Source organism: Acanthisitta chloris, unplaced genomic scaffold, assembly GCF_000695815.1.
Source record: "Acanthisitta chloris isolate BGI_N310 unplaced genomic scaffold, ASM69581v1 scaffold9160, whole genome shotgun sequence".
Classification (NCBI taxonomy): domain Eukaryota; kingdom Metazoa; phylum Chordata; class Aves; order Passeriformes; family Acanthisittidae; genus Acanthisitta; species Acanthisitta chloris.
In genome coordinates this window covers 8105-22456 of record NW_008653332.1, presented here as the reverse complement: position 1 = coordinate 22456, position 14352 = coordinate 8105, and the positions used below count along the sequence as shown (strand labels likewise).

Below are 14352 nucleotides of genomic sequence, written 5' to 3'. Positions count from 1 at the left end.
TTCCTGAAGTGGGGGTGGCTCAAGCAGTACTATTTGCCTGTTGAATTGAACTATCTTTTCTCAGAGCTCTGATAAATGCAAAGATTGACTTGTTGGTACTGACATTTATTCACTCAATGCATAACCAAAAAAGTAACATAAAAGGAAGAACAATCTAGCAATTTATACTACAGAAACACTCATTCACCTGTCTATAATTCTTCTCAGTGTCAAGAGAGTATACAGGAGCTTGCACGGAAGTGTTGTTTAAGGGACAGTAGATATATTAGCCCCTGAATTACTCCCATGCATCAACACTGAGGAACATTGCAGGAAGCACAATTCTTCTATGCCAGGGTTTCACTGCAATTGCAATCTATGCTTAAAAAAAGGTTTAGATCTTGTATCACCGCTAAAAGTTAATTTCAGACCACTGTTGAAATCAATATTTTAAAAACTATCCCACTGTATTGACCGTCAGCCTATTCAATCCACTAGTAACAAAATTTGTAATGAATGGGACACTGAGCAAGATTATTAATTAAGCCATTCAGAGGAACATTGTACAGAAGACACTAGCAATTTGCATCCAATATTTATAAACAAAGTAATAATGAATCAGAAGAAAATTTCTCAGTTACCACACTAATAGATGCAATTGAAATCCCACCTGCAGTGAAGTAGGAGCTGTACTTTTCACATTTAAAGAGGAAGGAGACAAGGCCTCAAGTAGAGAGAAGCCCAAATACTTTAACACTCAGGAAGCTTTGAACAGTTATGTTCTTTGATAGACTAAAAGGTTTGTGTGCACCCAACCATGGCAAGAGAAAGCGCTAGCTGTTCAGCTTCCTTTATTTTTTATTAGATTTCTACGTTTTTTTTTACAGAAACTTGTGAATAATGTATCCAAACTTGAGTAATGTATCCTACTCTGTTATGACAAGCAATAACAATGTGAGCAATAACCTCTAACAGATCAGATAACGAAGCCATCATGAGAAACAAGACTCACCCTACACAGGCGCCAAGGAATGTCGTACTGTGAACAGAGGTTAAGTCACTACACTGCCTGAACAGAGATTGATTAAACCTGTTTCATTACTGAGACCTGTTTACAGCAAATTCCATGCCACTCACCTGTGTCAGGAACATCTGTAGGTCTCATAATTCTCCGGATCTGCTCCATTGACTGGAGATCTGGAGACAGTCCTGTAAAAGGAAAAGAAAACAAGTGACTTATATACGTATTTTACCTGCAAAAAGAATTCCAGAGAACACAAAATTTGAGGTTCAAAGCCATACAGCATCCATTGTTTTCACTGCAATGTAAACAAAAGGCAGTTTGCTGTAAGATACTTAAGTTGCTGAAGAGAGGGACAGAGAATAAAGCAAGTGAAATTAGCAAGGGGTTTTATTTACCATCCTTTTAGCCACACAGCACAGACCTCTAGAGTTAAGGACATTATCTTAAACAGCTTACAACCATATAGGTCAGAAAAGACCTTTAATATCACTGATTCCAACCACTGACCTAACACTGCCAAGGACACTACAGAGAACTAGTGAAGGGTAGCATTTCCATTATCTAACACAAACTGAGTGCAGATGACTTTTTACAAGCACTTTAGTTCATAAAACCTAAAGGAAAATCCTCTGCCCAGCTTTAAAAGACCACAAGCCAAAGTGGCCTGGAGGTGTGACTGGAATCATAAGTCACATCACTGTGTCAAGTGCTTTCCCATACATCTGCCAAACAGCTGCTGCAAACGAATACTGGACTGTGCAACTGCAATAGGTAAGGGCCACAGAGGTGGTCATCTACTGCAGCTCAGCTGCTTAGTCATTTATAAAACCACAGTACTTCCATTACTCAAAAAATGGCTTACCAAAGACACAGATATTTTTCCACAGCGCTGACATCAACATGCATTTACAGCCAAAGCATGGGATGCCCAAAGCCACCCTCTGAACAGTTTAGAACACACTCTAAAGCTTTTCTACTTGAGGCATACAGGCATCAAGGAGAGCGTACTAGATGCTCTAGCATCTTAACATGTTCTTAAATAAGGGTCCTAAGTGACTTAAATGACTTAGGCAAAGTTACCTAATTAAGGAAGTTGCAAATTTGAAAATAGAACATGAAGACCTAATTTGTGATGAAACATATCTCGTATTAACAAACTATATCCATTTGACTTAGTCCAGAACTCTGAACAGGACAGAACAAAACCCATGGTTGGAAAGGAGTCAACATGTAAAATAATTTCAGGTAACATCAGTTTGCACAGTGGTAATGTATTTGTTACAGGAATAATTACTCCAATACATTTGATATAAAGACTTGAACTTTTCTTCAAGTAGTAAGATTTTAGATTATTTTTGTTGAAGCAGTCTTATGATAAAAACCTATCATCATCAGCCTGGTAAAGCTGTCTTCCTGATAGTACCTCGAGATATTAAAGCATGGCAGAAATTTTACAGCTTAAACGAGTTTTAGTCAAGTCTACTTACACAATACAGGAATACTAATATAAATTCAAGCAGATAATTGGCTTTTAAACTTTGGCCAACCTACCCCTTCCCCAGATCTATCTGCATGCACATTACATTAGCACTCAGCACCACACCCTGAGATAGTAAAGGGCAATCTTGGTAAAACAAGCACAACCGGTCAGTGACCTTCCCTGCAGCACTTCGGGTTGCACCCAAAACATGAAGTATCTTTCATCCCTGGAGGTGTTCAAGGCCAGACTGGATGGGGCTCTGAGCAGCTTGGTCTATTGGAAGGTTCCCTGCTCATGGCAGGGGGGCTGGAACTAGGTGATCTTTAAGGTCCCTTTCAACCCAAACCTATCTGTGATTCTTTAAAAGGAAATGTGCTATTACAGACCATGTCCAACCCCATGGCTGCTATTTTTGTCCTATTTTATGCTACTGTAAAATAGCAAAGCCCCACAAAACTACCACTTTGTAACCATCCAGGTCATCTCTGCCCAACTATTTTCCCAACTCCCCCTACACAAAAAGAACTAGCTAATACCTCAAATTCATATCTACAGACAAAAGTTGTATGGGACCAGCATTAAATGCAGGAAATAAGAATGTAAACACAAGCTAAAGCTTACTGTCAAGCTGCTGCCCAGTGGCTGCTGCAACCTACAGTGCACTGAAAGCACAAAATTAAGTTGCCTTGTCACATGTCAGCTAAGCACATAAAAAGTCTCTCTCAGTGCACAATCTTTTTGAAGCATAAGACCACCTCTCCCCTAAGGGAAAACAGAAAAATAATTGTCATTACTCCTGGCAGACTCATCAAATTTGATTTGAACCACTCCCTGATCGGGTGGAATTTGTAAAGTAAGTGCGATGGGTACTTATTTTTATAGTGTAATCTTTGAATGCTATGTAAATCAAGTAGACAACCTTCAACATACATTTCACTGTTACTAGCATCACAAGCAAAACAGAATTCCAAAGCCTGAAAATACTATATAAATGCAGTACTCAATGAAACGAACACAACTCCCAGCTCAGAGCTTAAACCCAATGTGATGAGGCCAACATATTCCATCGCCATGACACTACAGCATAGACTTAATCTATAGAAACTTGAAAGTAATCACTTAAATTCCCTAAAGATTAGAACTAGAGAGTGGTGTCACAGATAAGAGGGCAACACTGTATAGACTACAAAGCAGAGATAAAGGGAGAAGTTGCGAATAGTTATGGAATAAGCTTAATGAAGTGAGATAAAGAGCAAAGTCAGAAGTTAGCTGAGAGGACATCCTTAAAAAAATGGACAAAATATGACATGTATGAGCAATGTGGAAAGAATGGGAAGAGAGAGGGAGGTGACAAGAAGGATACAATGAAAGATCCTTTCAGCAGCACGAACACTGAGAGACAGGGACAGCAAGAATGGTTTGAGTTATGTTGTGAGAGAACTCCAAACAGATGCCCAGAAAAGTCCAGGTATCAAAGCTGACTCAGGATTTTAAGCTATTGTAAATAGCCTACTGGGGTTAAGTTAGGTGCCTTTTGTTTTACTATGTTATGCGGTTTTGCAAAGTTTTATTATATATCCCAGAGGACAATATTTTAAAAATAAACTATGCAAAAATGCGCAATATAGTAAAAAAGGCACCTACCTTACATCTACATGCTAGCTGCAACCTCCAGCAGAGTTGAATGGTTTGTGTTGCTGCCTCAGTGTTTATTAGAGTAGTAACATCATGAAAAGGCGCTGACAGTCCATTACTTCATTGGATCTGGAATGCAGTTTGGATAGGACTGGAGAAGAGTGGAAAAAGGGCAAAACTTATTCATGCGCTGCATGTCCACTTTCATTTATTAGGAGCACACAGCACATTAGTAGTCTTTTCACTTTATTTCACAGCCACAGATCAGTTGTGAGTGACAGTAATTTCAGTTACAGGTGAAGCCCCTACAAGTTTAAGGGACAATTTGCAATCAATATAGAAGTAAATTCTGCTTTCCTAAGAGGATCCTTAAAGTATACTATGTACAAAATAAAAGTTTTCCTACTTGATTAAACATGAGGTTAATTCTTCCCTCCTCCATTTACAGTAATACTAAGCTCTTTTCTTGAAAAATAGCTTTCTAGGCTTCTCCCTCATAATTCAGGTCTCAAGTGCATACACACAAAACTACCAGTTTTGTCATAGCATTCTACTCTACCTAAGCTCCTTGGATTACCTTCCACCTAAGCTTAAATGATTACGTGAAACTCCTCCGTGTTTTGTCACCATTCTCTACTGTTCCCCAATAAAACAAAATTCAAAGAAGTGTCTTGATAGTAATTCTTTCACCACATTTTTTGGAGACAATTTTGTTACATGCTTTTAGCCACTGATAACTGGCTACCTTGCTACAAAAGTAATTTCACAGTCTTAAAACTTGGAGACTCTAGCTTGTAAGATAGGTACCAGGTCTTTAAAAAAAAATTTTACAAAATTAAAAAAAAACCCACACCACCCTGCTTGAGAACAAGATAAAAAGATTGCCTGTAAGAAAGCAAGTACTTCAGCATATCAGTGCCACCCGGAGACTGGCAGGCTCATCTGTCTACAACTGCATGAATTCTGTATTTACAGGGACATAATACCTCAGAGCATAAGACTGATAGCTTATACCTGCAGGCACTGAAGGCACAAGCTTTCAACACAAGATGCAAGAAGATGACCCTGGATCATTTTTACAGCACATTCCATGCAGGCAGAGCTCTTGCAGAGATACCTGCAATTAATAAAGGCAGGATGGCAGCCATCAATACAACCTCAAAGTCTGGAAGAGTCTGCTCAGGAATTCTGGGGTACACAGTTTCTAACCCCAAGTGGAACTGTTCAAACTAGAGGTTTCTGCAGTGCTTTCACTTCCACTAATTTCCATCTCACTGACAACACAGGTGTGACACCTACCAAACCATTTCTGGATCACTCAGTGCAAGGCATCAAGTTGCTTATTAATGGAGGCAGTTGCAGACAGCTGCAAAAAGGCAGGATGGCTCTTACGACAAGTAATTTGAAATTCTTGCCCACTGTTTGACACAGCATGCTCCTGAAAACCTGTAAAGTATCATTTCCTGTAACATCATGGGGAGATCTGTTCTTCAAAGAAGAGAGCCCAAGTAAATTCCAGTATTCAGACAGGTCAACACCAAACACTTTTTTCAGTACAAGAACAGGGCAGTACTGGGACAGGTGCCCATATAAGCTAGATTTTTGTAATACTAAAAGCTTTATGGAGTCCATGCAAGTCATGGCTGACCTGCTCCGATGTTAACAAACGTCCTGCTTTAAGCTGCAGTCGTGACTGTGTGACCACAGAAGTCACTTCCACCAACATCATGAGAACAGCTAAAGAGACCAAGACTATAGAGCTAGGGTTACCTGTGAAAGCTATTCTTCACTGCTGGGGATGCTAATGTTAGCTAAGGCTGCACCGATAGATGGTAACAGCAACAAGTTGTGTGGCAAATTAGGCAATAATTCCAGCATTCAGCATCCTTCAGAAAGGGATATACTAATGGGAATACTTACAGATGCACTACCCCTTCAGGCACAAGAGGGCCATGTGTATCAGGTAAGAATGACATCTGTCTACTGCCAAGTGTGCAGAAAAGCACAAAGCATAACAGTGACCTTCACAGACAATACAAGGTTAAACACTTCCAGCCAAATATCAGGTATGCACATCCACATTGTATTTGGTATAGTATTAACAAAAACCAGTTTAGACACAGCCTTTAAAATCAGCCATCAGCTTACCTCCATGACAACAGAAGATCTTTTCATCCACAATAGCTGCAATAGGCAGACAGTTAAAACAGTCTGTGAAGGTCTTCCACAGCTTAATGTTAAATCTCCGCTTGCCTAGAGGAACAGCAAGGAATATTAGGAAGAGAAGGCTGGCTTTTTCCAAAGCCAACGAGCAATACATGTCACAACCTGACCCAACATGTTAGCAAACCATCTTCATACGGCTTTATTTCTGTTACCATATTTAGGTCGTCTCAGTCTATCACAACAGCACTTCAAGGACAGCAGAAGAGAAAGTAGCAATGCTCTAGAGTGACTTTAACCTTGGTTTGAAATGTATTTTTAGAAAGTGTCAAAGCAAATTCACAGAATATGGAAACCCTTTCAGTACAAGAATCATTACTAGAAGCATCTCCAAAACACAGTATTAGCCTGTTACAGTCTTTCAGAGTAATAGGTTTTGCTTACATTCGTCATAGAATCCATAGATCCGGTTGATGCTAGCACACTCATGATTCCCTCTTAGGAGAAAGAAGTTTTCCGGGTACTTGATTTTATACGCCAGTAATAGGCAAATTGTTTCCAGAGACTGTTTGCCTCTGTCTACGTAATCTCCAAGGAAAAGATAATTAGCTTCTGGTGGGAATCCTCCATATTCAAATAATCGAAGCAAGTCTGTATACTGACCATGAATATCACCTGAGTAAGAAAACGTTTACCAAGGATTAGTGCAACAACATAAAGGTGACACAAGTCAACAACTTCAGACAGCTAATTAATTTTTATTCATTCATCTTAGAAAAAGGCATCAATATTACCATTAAAAACAGACAGGCAATATGTATCAGAAAGGTGAGAACCATGATAAAATTACAGACTGAAGTACTCAATATAAATAACTCACAGGATCTGCAGAACTGCTATGTGAGGTATGAAGCCAATCTGAAAACCAAAAGCTACAGAAGTTTTTACAATTAAGCACAGGCTTTCTAACCAAGTTTTAATTTGTTCAAATTAAAACAAGATCAGAAAGATATCCTCTAATTGAACAGTTATATGACCAGGAAACCAAAGTATTAAGAAAAAGTTAAGTCACATTATGTATTGCACAAAAGAAGGTCAGTAAAGAATTCAAACAGACTGGAGAGAAACTGAACGCTGTGCTGGCAAAGAGCACTTCAAAGGTCAACTCCCATAGCACTGCTGTTACTCAGACTCCCATCCCCCAGCATCTAGGTTAACTCCTCCTTCGAAGCAATTACTCATATAAAACCAAAACAAGGACTCAAAGACTGATATCCCTTACAAGACATTCAACCCTGCAGGTATATCTTAGGAAAAATACCCGTCATGTTACTCATCACACAGCCAGACTCCAAATTAAGTAAGCCTTCCATCAAACAGCTCTGCGTGGCAATTACACCACCACAGAGCAGCACACCAGAGTAGACAAAGTTAACCGTGTGAGCTGTCCATATGGCTGAAGAAGATAGCAAAGCTGCTTTACAGCAACTTGTAGAAAATGTGCAATGTATTCCAGCTGACTGTAGAACTCATTACCAGTGTGACTGAATGCAAAACAGATATGCAAAAAGCTTTCAATACAAGCAGGATGCTGTTTAAATTTAGTACCTCCTGGTCCCGTACACTAAGCATTACATGAATGCATTTTCACTTTTGCTGCTTGTTCAGTGGCAAATTCCTGAGTTTGCTAAGCACAGCTATTCTCCAGTAAAGCACTAGCTACTATGGGCTTAAAAGAGAAACTCCCAAACACACAAATCTTTTTCCATCTGCAAAAAAGTTCCCAAACCTGTATGCTCCTCACTCAGTTCAGTTCTTAAAGCACACAGTGGTGGTAAGCAGAGTACATGCTATATTATATTCCTCTTCACCCTTTCCATGAGAAATGCAATACTTCCTCCTTCAGGCAGCATTCTTCCATAACTGTTTCTCACTCAGGGAGAAGAAGCACTTTCCAATCTCGTTCTAATAAAAGTGAACATTATCCACTACCCAATTCCAGACATAACCTGAAGTTTCACTGGGTAAAATCTTTTTCATGTATGTTTCAAAGAGAATGATTACTACTCTACTTGGTATTTACAAGTCTCTGGGTCACAACCCAAAGAAAACATAGAAGACTTCTTAATAAGGAATTTCTGTGCTGAGTCTAGTACTTCACAATCACTTTATCAATACACTCTCCAGACTTCAGCACCACCAGGATTAACTACCATGTTCACATACTACAGAAAAATACTATAACTGTATTCATGTTTAGAACTACATTCAGTTACACACGAGCCAGAGGGACCAATGCACTTAAACGGTAAGTGAACATTTTATAGAAACAGTGTTGTAAAGGGGCCAAAGCATTTACTATTCCATTCAAGGCACTTAGCATTTTAAAATACAGCTTCATACAGGCAGAAGTTGAAGTCTACCAGATAACAAAGCCTTACAGTAAAAACCGCATCTATTTTAAAATGGACATTTACATGAGAGTATCTTTCATCTTGCATTAAAACACAGCCATCCTAGATGTAAGAACTTATTCTGAACTGCCCTGATTGTAAGATAAGCCAATCCTATAATGGTTCCTTAGGCATTGCCTGAATGCACTAAAATAATAGTTCAAAGCTCTACCAGCTGCATATTTTGCTTCGGGTGAAAGCAAACATCTTTCTTTCACTTTTATCTAAATGCATCTTTGACAATTGCTCTAATATTAAATTTAAATGTACCTGACACTTCCTGGTGCTTACACTGTGTTTGGAATCCGATTTAAAAATAACAAATGCCTTATTTAACTGTGCTTTAGCTACCCCATTACTGTGCACCCAACAGTGCTTTCAACTGTCTCGATTTTAGCAAACGAGGAACTAACTTTGAAGTAGGATAATTATAGTTTGCAGACCTTGACTTATGTACAATCTACCTGAGTCATCCTGTTCTCTTTATCTAGGAATACGATGAGACTATGCTACACTGAAAAGACTAACGTAAACACAACATGATAAAGCTGATTTTACCTTCAGCTTTATGTCACTAGGCAAGCTGGTCTGGTTTTTCCTCCCCACCCTACCAAGCAATTAGTCATTTAAAAATGACTTTGCCATTAGTGGTTTGTTTGTGGGTTTGGCTGTTTTGTTTTGCTTTTTAATTGGTAATATCCTCTCAATGTAAGAAACACTGCTGTATTAGGTCTGCCAGGAAGAATCTAATCTATCTTTGAGCAAGTAATAACGACTTCAAAGACTTCTTCCATTTTAATACCATAGTGTTTTAAAAAGCCTAATTCGAGGAATTTTATGCTTTCTAAGACAGTGTCTATTGTCAATAAGTATGTTGAAGAATGATTACAATCCAGTATTTACAATACTTCTGTAACAGTTTTTTTACAAGCTTGCATACCTATTAACAGCAGCATACTTTGGAGCAAGTCTAGCAGCTTATACAGGCACAGAGAGGTAGATAACACACATTTTAGTTTTGTTCACATTTCACAGTCATAATAACGTCTGTTAAAACTTGCTGTAAAGCTCAAGGAATCTGTTACATGCTAACTAAGCCTAATTTAACAGTCTGCATTCAGTTTTACTTTCTCAACTGAAAGACCAAAAATGCTTTCTATTTTTCAAGTGTTCCATTTCACAAGGCCTTTGTTTTGCTTATGCTTTGAAGTGAGCAACTACAACATTAAACATTTGCCTTTTTTCTTTTAAAGCAGCTAAGTGCTTTCTGAAATAGTGATCAAAAGTGCAGCAGCTCCATGCAAGCAAGGGACAGGCTGCAAAATCTGCACTAGGTGAGGGCACAGCAGCCCTTATTGCCAAAGGAACTTGCTCCTCAATAGTACCAGCAACATCAGCCATCTACCCACTGCTAGTTGCTTTTTCTTCACTTAATCCAATCTAAACTGAAAATTACAGTTAAGATTGTGAAGACATCACTCTAAGCCCTGTCACCTAACTCGAGCTCACCTGCCTATCTCAGTATCCTTCCAACCCACCCAGCATACAACTAGATTAAAACACCTACATAAAACACACACAGAAGTTTACATACCACAAATTTTCAGAGGTGCCTCTAGTTCCAGGAGAATAGGCTGGCTAAGAAATATTTCTCGTGATTTTATGCACAAGCCCCGAACTTCTGCCTCGGTCATCTGAACGATCTTTCCAGGACGACATCCTCGGACTGAAATGAGACATTTAACAATTGAAGGTAACTACCACACAGATACATAGCAATAGGTAAGTTTAGATGAGCTGTATTTGAAACTCATACTTGACAAAAAGCCAGCAGTACAGTCCACATATTTACCAAATACTTTGGAACTATGTATTCCAAGAAAACCTCTAAAATTAATCTGATGCTGTGGTAATCTGTGCTTAAAGGCCTGTATGCATTCCTGTCAAAGCAGGTTCTCAGCAGAGAGCTCAAGCCTTGCTTTTGTCCATATTTGGATAAACAGCGAAAAGTGTTTAATGTAACATTATGCTAAAGTATTCACAAGAGGTTAAAAAAATCCTGAGAATCCCAAACCTGAAAATACTTTCACATTAGCATAAAATAAACTTATTTAGGACTGTTAAAATCAACAGGGCTATAAATACAAAGAAAACAACTATAGGCATGCTCATGCTTACACGTTTGGCAGCTGAAACTTCTATATTAGGAACATCACACTAAAAACCGAAAGTCTGATGAAACTTTGGTTCACACATAACAGCTCTTAAGTTACTGAAACCTCTACAGTCCAAGGAAGACATTCTAATTAGAATGACATTGAATTCAGAACGTGTAAGTCAGGTATGCACACCTGTACTTCGCATCAAGTTCTCAAAAGTATTCGCGTGTCATTGCACTCCAACCAACACCAAGTTTATCTGCAGCTGCTTCTTTCCACAAACAGCTCTACTACTTGTTTGCCAGAGGCTTTAACAGGCCTTCAACGAGGCAGCAAAACAGAACAGATGTGTCTGCACTGCCGATGCATCTCAGCATCAACCAAGCTTCAGAGTTCAAACTAATAGGCCAGAATGTATGTCTACAACAGAACATTCTGTTCTGCCATCTGTTTTACATGAAAGCAACATTAAGCCACGGTACTACCTACAAAGGAAGGTGGTATGAAACTTCAGCAGCTTAAATCCAAATGCTTTCAAATTCAAGCACAGCAATACATCACTCTGTAAAAGTTTTAGCTGCAATTTCAGGATGTTTAATAAGATATGAGAACAGAAGAGCAAAAACTAGCTCTTCACACAGAAACTAAGTACCTGGCTCACCTGCTTTCCCTCTCCAAAACAGAAGAGTAAGCTTGCAATTTTGTTTAGAATTAATTAATTAAACCTCCCTTTTCCTTTCATTTCTGCTTAGTTCCTAGAAAACCTACTTTACAGACAAGACCAACATCATCTACATCGTGCAATGGGGAAAAAGGATATGAAGGAAAACAGTTTGTCCTAGGCTGCCTAGTACTACAGTCCAAAGTGTTAAGCTCAGAAAGCTCTGCTCTGGTTAGCGCTGCATACTTCTCCCAGTGTAACTGCACATCTGATCATTCCAGCACTGTGCTATGAATTTTTATTTTAATAAACACCAGACACTTGTGAAATTGAGGTTAGGAAACAGTCGTAGGAACACGTGAAAAGGCAGAACTGAAGAACGTTTTTCGCAAGCAGGGAAGAGATGTGAAACTAGATCCTGGGACAGCTAGTTTGAGTGCCAAAATAGCAGTCAGGATAGCCCATCTGCAGAATATGCTGGAAATACTTAGCTCATTAGAAGACCACAAGAAAAAGGCTGTGGCACACAGGACTTTTCAGTGAAGCTCTGAATCAGTACCAGGTGATAATCACCATATGGTAAGTCACATTCCTTTTGCTAATTATGATATCAACTATACTTGAGAAAGCAAAACCAGCTTTTTAGTAACACTTCTTATGTTGTTATTCTTCATGCATTAAGATGTTGGCTTACATATGAGAAGAATATGAAGCCAGAAATTAGATTTCACTGAGATGACTAGAAAACAATATATGCCTACAGGCTTCCATTTCATCACATCTCAAACATCTAACTGATGCTCTTAGAGACACATCTTCAGCCTCATGGGCAATATTAGCAAAAAAATCCATCAAGTTAGGCTTGACAGCTTTGCACAGGACTTGACTATCCAATTTGTGAGGCACCAAATATTCCGATAATCTCTGTTTCAAACACTTGTGTTCCAGTAGCTTATAATGGTCTCTTTCAGAGACCAGAAACTCATTTGGATAGGCACAATAAACTGTCATCATACACAAGAAAGCTCCCCAAACAAGTAGATTCTTCATATTACAATGGCTGTAATTTTATTTAAACAATTCTTGTATTTAAACCCATAGGCTGCAACATCAAGGTCACACTAAGGCACCATGCAGCACAGTTAGCTTTCCAGTCCTGTTTTCCTACTAGAAAGCAACAAAATTCTCCTCTGTATTTAACTACTTCCTGACCGGTTTGCAACACTAGAATTAAGCCATTTCAGAGAGATCAAAACCATGAAGTGACATAACTGCACACTTACTACATCCACTCTAGACTTGGAACTCAAACCCAGGAAAGCCCATCATAGAGAACTAATGTTACCAGAAGCTGCACCAGAACAAGCAAAAGCCCCAAACTGAGACACCAGTTCCAAGCAGGCCACTTTGATCCAACCAATATTTCTTAGACCACCAGCCTTTATCTCCCTTTGAAACTCAGAGGTTAAACTTTTAGCTTTATAGGACCAATGCTTTATGTGCTGCTAGATTTTTGCACTACAAGACACAGTGAACATGCAGCTCCTGACTTCAAAATTAACTGCACATTCAGTGCAACCAGTGCCTCGATGTTAGTTCTTTATTTCTTACAGTAGAGGCTTAAATGCTGCAAGTCCTTAACAGACAAACCAACAAACAGGGCAGTAACTTTTTGCCACACTTCAGAATTTCCAGGTAAGAGATATTTCTACAACTAAGGCAAGAATATCCCTCTCAAAAGCTAAAGACTGCAGTTCTCCCAGCCCTTGGGAAGGATTATCTGAGCCATCACACCTCTGCAAAGGCACCCTCCACCCAGCACTCAGTCTGAGGCTCTGCAGTGAACACCTAAGCTCAGTTACATCTGAGGAGGTACAAAGCCTGGGGGTTCATGAGGAATAATCATCAATAATAGAGTTAAGAGAAAAGCACTCTTCTCCCACACTTCCCTGGTCATCCATAAAGGTACTACATATTGAAAAATGAGAAGTTACTGTGACCCTGAGAGCCTCAGCACTTCACTGGATTCACAAAGGCACTCTGAAGGGCTGGCCAAGTAGTCATCCGGAACAGATGTGCTGCAGCTGTAGCACAAGAACACAAGCAAGACTAAGCATTTATTTCACCAGCTTACATTACAACTAGAATTTTGTTCAAGTTCTCTTGACTCAGCTGAGCCCTGCATGGATTGTAAACACCACCACATTTAGTTTTTCAAAAGCCAAATCCCCAAGAACAGATTGAAGAGGAGGTTATAAGAATGACATCAAGAGTGTAAGTAATGTTTTTCAGACTCATTTACAAATAGCTAACCATTCTTAAAACATGCAAGTCATAGCTGCATGCATTGTAAAATCTGCAGCTCACAAAAAGCCTTTAACAGCATCGGGAAAATCATGTTTTTAATGGTTGCCATTTACCCAGAGCAGCAACAGCATCTCAACATTAGACGTAAATTAGTTCTCTTTAATCTAAAATGCAGATGCTGTAAACAAGCTTTGATTTACATAAATTAGCCTTTGGTAAGGACAGCAATTCCTGTTGTAATACACAATCACACGTGCATAGTGCTTTGCCAGAACAAACCTTTGCTGCAAGGAGCTTCAAGCAGAGTGACATAGCAGGGAGTTAAGAGAAATAAAAGCAAATATATGCATTGTACACTGAGATTATTATTTCAGCACAACAGAGTCCACAGTAATCCAAAAGCTGCTCTAATACGTATTAGAATGGTCTCTGCACCTACATCACCTTTGGTAAGCAACCTTCACATGTCTACTAACAGTAATTAGTAAGAG

The 14352-nt window shown here is 39.1% G+C and overlaps 1 protein-coding gene across 1 annotated transcript in view; it reads right to left on the bottom strand.

Annotated features, from left to right (window-relative positions):
• Window positions 1-13690, bottom strand: part of PPP1CB (protein phosphatase 1, catalytic subunit, beta isozyme) — an 18625-nt gene extending 4935 nt beyond the window's left edge. Inside the window, 5 exon segments of the mRNA XM_009080577.1 lie at window positions 1117-1188; window positions 6267-6371; window positions 6726-6956; window positions 10329-10491; window positions 13670-13690. Coding sequence (XP_009078825.1) covers window positions 1117-1188; window positions 6267-6371; window positions 6726-6956; window positions 10329-10491; window positions 13670-13690 — 592 coding nt within the window.
• Between the last annotated feature and the right edge of the window lie 662 nt (window positions 13691-14352).